The sequence below is a fragment of the Suricata suricatta genome, chromosome 1 (assembly GCF_006229205.1).
Source record: "Suricata suricatta isolate VVHF042 chromosome 1, meerkat_22Aug2017_6uvM2_HiC, whole genome shotgun sequence".
Classification (NCBI taxonomy): Eukaryota; Metazoa; Chordata; class Mammalia; order Carnivora; family Herpestidae; genus Suricata; species Suricata suricatta.
In genome coordinates, this window is record NC_043700.1 from 38,635,735 (window position 1) to 38,641,734 (window position 6,000).

Below are 6,000 nucleotides of genomic sequence, written 5' to 3' on the forward strand. Positions count from 1 at the left end.
GACAGATATGAAGGCACTGTAGTAGGTAGAAAGAGCAAAGGCATTAGAGATTTTGCAGTCATATCCTTACCATCTCTCTTTGATTACTAGATCTATGACCTTGGGAAATTGTTTAAACTCTGAGTTTGCTTCCTTATCTGTAATATAGGATACTAATATCCATCTTACAAGATTGTTATGATCATTAATACTTGACACAAAGACACATAATAAGTGATAGCTGTTATTATAGTGTTTTTATTAAGAATGATGGACTATTGGAAAATATGATGGTTTTTACACTAAATAACTTTGTTCATTGAATATTGTGTTACGTGCTCAAACTGTGTTTTCTCCCTTTAGAGATGATGAAGAGAAAAAAAAATCTCCATCTGAAGGTACTGATGAGAAGGCTAATGGAACACATCCAAAGACCATCAGTCGTATTGGGAGTACTACTAACCCATTCTTAGACATTCCTCATGACCCAAATGCTGCTGTATACAAAAGTGGATTCTTGGCTCGGAAAATCCATGCCGATATGGATGGGAAGAAGAGTAAGTATTTGTTGTTGTCATTTTCTATTTCAGTTATTTCAATTTGAGGCTCAAAATTTACAGTGATTTTAAAGTAAAGTCAATGATGAAGAAAAATTATATTAGGTTTATCTAGAGAAGTATTAGTGAAGTTTGATGATGCCTCTAACCCTAAGTCAGAAATCCATTGTCACACCTGATCTTCTCCAAGTGGAATTATAGAACTTCAGAAATGGAAGACCTTATAGATTATTCCTTTCTAGCCTTACATTCATTTATTTACTCTTGCCTTCAACAAATAATTTTGAGCACTTACTGTGTGCTAGGCATCAAAAAAATAGCAATGAATAGAATAGAATGGACAAGGTATCTGTCTTTATGGAGTTTACATCTCTCATGGTTGTGCGGAAGTATGAATTTATAATCAATAATGTAAGATCCCAGAAACAAAACAAGAAGGGAAAGAATTGCAGTCTGTGGACATTTGAATGATTGGTCTTTGTGGAAGATGGATAGGTGTAACATAGGCAAGCATGGTATAATTAGTATTGAGAAATTAAAGGAGTCTCATATGATAGGTCTGTGAAGTATGAGACATAGGTATCTACTGACAGATAATAGTGTTTGAAATGTGAAATAAATGAAGTATGTTTCTGTTCTTAGAATAGCCTATGTAGAATGAATAGCAATTTGATATATTTGAATAGGCCAAGATAAGCTGGTATGTATGCTTACAATTAGTAGGTTAAACCTTTAAGATATCCTTACCTACTGACACCCACAAACATGTAGTGCTTAGATGGACAGTACCACTATTTCCATCTGTGGGTAGGTACTTTTTCTTACTGTGGTAGCACATTCTATTAGGTTATAGTCAAGAGAAAGACTGCAAGATAGTGGCTTTGAAACTAACTTATGCTGCATAAGTTTCTCAGTTTTCCCACATATACGAGTACCTCTACCGTATTTCCTTTGCACTCTGTATCCTAGCCTACTAGACTACTTGATTTTTTTCTAATAGAATTATTTCAGGACTCTTGTAGTTGCAGGTGACAGCTTATGAAATCTGACTGGCTTATGAAAAAAGGGCAAGGCCACACAAAATGAAGAGTTATCACCAGGACACTTAATTCTTTTTTGTCTCTGCGTTATATTGCATGTCAACTGTATTCCTTAAAATAGGATTCTTTTACATGGCTAGATACATGATTATTGGCACCATTACTTCATATGCTCAATTTTGTCACCTAAGTATTTCCTTTCCTAACTTTGAATTTAGTATATTATGGGGCAGGATTCTGATTTGTATCATGGAAGGATGGAATACTGTAAGTGACACCACACACTTGGTTGAACTGCAAATAGGAAAATTCCCTCAAGAATGAATAAAATACAGTTCTCACAGAAAAGATGGTCTTTTTGATAGACAAAGCAATGGATATTCATTTCTTTGTTGCCAGCATACACACACACCCTTTCTCCATTTGGTTCAAACAGTGCTTTTGCTGAACCTAGTACAGTTTTCCATTTATAACCACTGATATAATCATCTCTGTCCCACATGCCATGCCTAGAAGTGGCTTTCATCTCCAAGGTTAACATTTGCTGATTGGTGTCCATTTTATCTCAGATAGGGAAGTAAATTCACTTGTAGGCTAAATTTAAAATATAGAAATATCTGACATACTTCATGTAAAGTAATAGAGGAAAAAATCAGAATAACTGCAGTTGAAAAATAAGAATTCCAAAAAGCAAAATTAGCAAATTAGCCATCACTTATTCCGTGTAATTTTCTATATTCTGCTGCATAAGAATAACAAAGTTAACCTAATTGAGTCTCTTTTCATTGATTTATTTCCCTAGCAATGGATTGACATAATTGGTTAACTTATTCCAAAGAGTCCCCAGATTCAGTCTACCAATGAAATTTTCTTTGTTTCTAGTCCGCTGCCCCGGCAGGCCGGCGGGGCGGTAAATCCTTGCGGGTCCATTCCTGAGGGAGGGAGAGAGAAATAGGGCAGGAGGGAGACCCAGAGAGTGGAGGCAAGACAAGCATTTCTGATCAAGCCTCTTCTTTATTGAGAAAACACCGTATCTTATAAAGGTTTCGAGGCGGGAAAACAAGGCAGCTGATCTAGGTCGGTTGCTAGGAAACAGGGTTAAGGGATTAAGGCTGGAGTAAAAGAGGAACCAAACTAAGGTGTTTTAGCACAGAGCCTGAGGGGCTGATACTACCCTGCCTGCAGGAGGTTGATCTTTGATCTGGCTTCTGACAGGGAGTGGTGCTTCCCTGCCTATAGGCAGCTAATCTCCGTTTTTCTGGCTCCCCACATGTTTCATGTCTTCCTGTACCATCTCAGAGGATTATTAGAGAGAATTCCCTTGCTAGAAGCTCTACTCCCTTATTAGCCCACTTGTATATGAGTATAGGTACAAAATCTGGGAGTTGCTTAGCAGTTGAGACAGAACTCTTACGCCACACTAGGTTTTTCTGCCAATATTAACTACTTTAAAGCCTTATTTAACTCAGTTGAGTAATTTGGATTGATTAGGGCAGTATGTCATAGGACTTTCATCTTTTTAGCAACTTAAGAATTTCTGCTTAGGGGAGACCCTCCCCCCAGAAGACCAGTGGCAGGCCCCTCCCCACACTACATCCCTAAAGCTTGGAGTTTTAAAGTCAGCAGACGTGGTGGTGATACAGCCCAGAAGGCACCACACTGCTGCTTGAAAGAAGGCAGGCTGACAACCTGGAGGCAGACAGTATGGATACAGCAATATGAAAAATGCCTAGAACACATATAAGGGAGATAATTCACTCTTCTCGGCTTGCTTCCCTGAGAGGCAGCATGCCGAGACTCCTTTCCTTGAACAAAGGAGCTGTCTGATGCCATTTCCCTCCCCTGCCCCTCAGCATAAACACAGAGCCATTTGTGGGAAGCAGTACAGCATCAACACTGGCTGCCTAACCTACTTACACCAAGTCTTCCCCCCCCCCCCCAGGTCTCTGACACTACTGCCCTTCTCAGTGAGGCTTCCTCAGTCCCTGCATGGTGGACCCTTTCCACAGAACACCAGCATAAATGCCTGCCCACACCATGGCTCTCAACAAGAGAGTTCCACAAGACTTTATTTCAGGTGGAAGTAATACCATATCTCATTTAGCAAGCAGACCAGAATATACCTAGTTAAACCTCAAGTGCCCACTGCAAGCAGACCACTGGCCTGAAGGATACAGTAGCCAAAATAGAACAGCAGAGTGCACACGGCACACTCTGAAGTACATGCCCTGGGCACTATATGATCTCTTCTTCATAAAGCCATTATTCTTAGAAGAAGGAAACCTGATGGACTTTTCTAACATACAGAAAAGGATAGAAACTGAAATAAAATGCTAAGACAGGAATTTATCCCAAATGAAAGGAGAAGACAAAGCCATGGCCAGAGATCTAAGAGAAACAGATATAAGTAACATGCCCATTGAAGAATTTAAAGCAACAATCATTAAGATAGTTACTGGGCTTGAGAAAAGAATGGAAGACTTCAGGGAGGCCCTTACCACAGAGATAAAAGAACTAAAAACAGAAATGAAAAAATGCAGTAACATTCAAAGCAGGCTTGATGCAATGAACACCAGGATGGAAGAAGCAGAGGAACAACTAAGTGTCATAGAAGATAAAATAATGAAATATAATGAAGATGAATAAAAGAGAGAAAGAAGAATTATGTAACATGAGAATATACTTAAGGAACTCAATTACTCCATCAAACATAATAACATTCATATCATAAGAGTCTCAGTAGAAGAGAATAAAGGGGGCAGAAATTTCTCTATATCCCCAGGGGGCACAGAGAACTACCATCAAAATCAACAAAAGTAAGCCAACACTAAGGCATTGTGATTAAATTTGCAAAATATAGCAATTAGGAAAAAAATCTTAAAATCAACAAGACAAAAGAAGTCCCTAACTTACAAGGGAAACCCATAAGGCTAGCTGCAGATTTCTCAACAGAAACTTTCCCAATCAGAAGAGACTGGCATGATGTTTTCAAAGTACTAAATGGGAAAAATTTGCAGCCAAGAATACTGTATCAAGCAAGGCTATCATTTCAGAATAGACGGAAAGGTAGAGTTTCCTAGATGAACAAAAACTAATGGAATTTATGACCATTAAACCAGCTCTGCAAGAAATCCTAAAGGGAACTCTTTGAGTAGAAAGGAAAGACCAAAATGACAAAAACAAGAAAGGAGAGAAAGTCTACAGAAACCATGACAAAAGAAGTAATAAAGAGGTGGAGCCAAGATGGCGGAGAGGAAGGGAGCTCTGTAAACTCCCTCCGCACCGTTTTTCGAACTGAGAAGGATATTACGTTCAACTGAGAGAGCGGAAGGAGAAAATACGAACTCCAGAGGGAATAGAACCTCAAAGGTACCTGAGTGAGTGGGGGCGAATGAGGGAGATCCGAGGACGGGCCAGCCCGGACGGGCAGGGCAGGTAAGATCCCCAGCCCAACGTGGCACAAGTGCCGGGCGCCCGGGAGACAAAGGGAAGAGACAGAGTCTCATAGAACTGTCTCAGGGGAAGAGGTATAGAACGCTTGGCTGCGCTTGGAGACAGAAACCCACTCCGTAGATAACTCCTGGGCAGCGGGCGCAAGAGAAGGAATAGCCTCCAGCCCTAAGCCATCTCGGTGGGGAATCAGAGGCACCTGTGGCTGTGAGAAGCTGCTGCCCTGGAGAGGCGGGTGCCTCGGCAGAAGCTACCCAAGCAGCGACTGCGCCGGGCGTGAGCAATTCGAACCTGGTTTTGGGAACCGGACCACGGACCGCATTTCCACGGCACACCCCGCCCCCCTGCACTGCACGGACTGCGCGAATTCCGGGTCCCCACAGGGAAGAAATAAGACGCACACCAACAGAACCCTCAGCCAGGAGTCGGTGGCGGGTGGAGGCCCGGGCGCGTGCTTAGAATGTGGGAGCTCCCAGCACATTTCCAGGAGCGCACAGCTTTTTGAGCTGGGCTATCAGAAACTAAGAGAGACTCGGGTTTTTGTTTTTTGTTTTTTTTCCTTTCCCCATTGCAACCGCGATCCAAACTGGGGGTGGGGACTCCGCAATTGAGTGTGTGAAGGTGCGCACTTCACCTCCTGCTGCTGATTTCGCCTCAGGCAGGGGCGGAGCCTCTGAGAGCAGACTCCAAGACTTACCCCATCAAACCAAGCCTATCCACCAGAGGGAGCTGCTGCCTGCTTTTTTTTTTTTTTTTTCTCTTCGGTTTTTCTTTTTGTTTTTGTTTTGCTTTGTTTTGGTTGTTTTTTTTTTAATATATAACAAAAATTTTTCTTTCTTCACTAGTTTCGTACTTATATCTTTGTCATTATTATCTTTTTTTTTCTTTTCCTTTTCGTTTACTTAATTCCTTTAAATTTTACTCCTTATATTCCTTTCTCCTTTCTCCCTTACTTTTTCACCTTCTCGCAACCC

The 6,000-nt window shown here is 41.1% G+C and overlaps 1 protein-coding gene across 3 annotated transcripts in view; it reads left to right on the forward strand.

Moving 5' to 3' along the window:
- Positions 1–6,000, forward strand: part of PSD3 (pleckstrin and Sec7 domain containing 3) — a 442,746-nt gene that overhangs the window by 258,070 nt on the left and 178,676 nt on the right. For all 3 annotated transcript variants that reach the window (XM_029936893.1, XM_029936887.1, XM_029936888.1), the window contains exon 8: positions 343–536. In XM_029936893.1, coding sequence (XP_029792753.1) covers positions 343–536 — 194 coding nt within the window. The remainder of the gene's footprint in view (positions 1–342; positions 537–6,000) is intronic.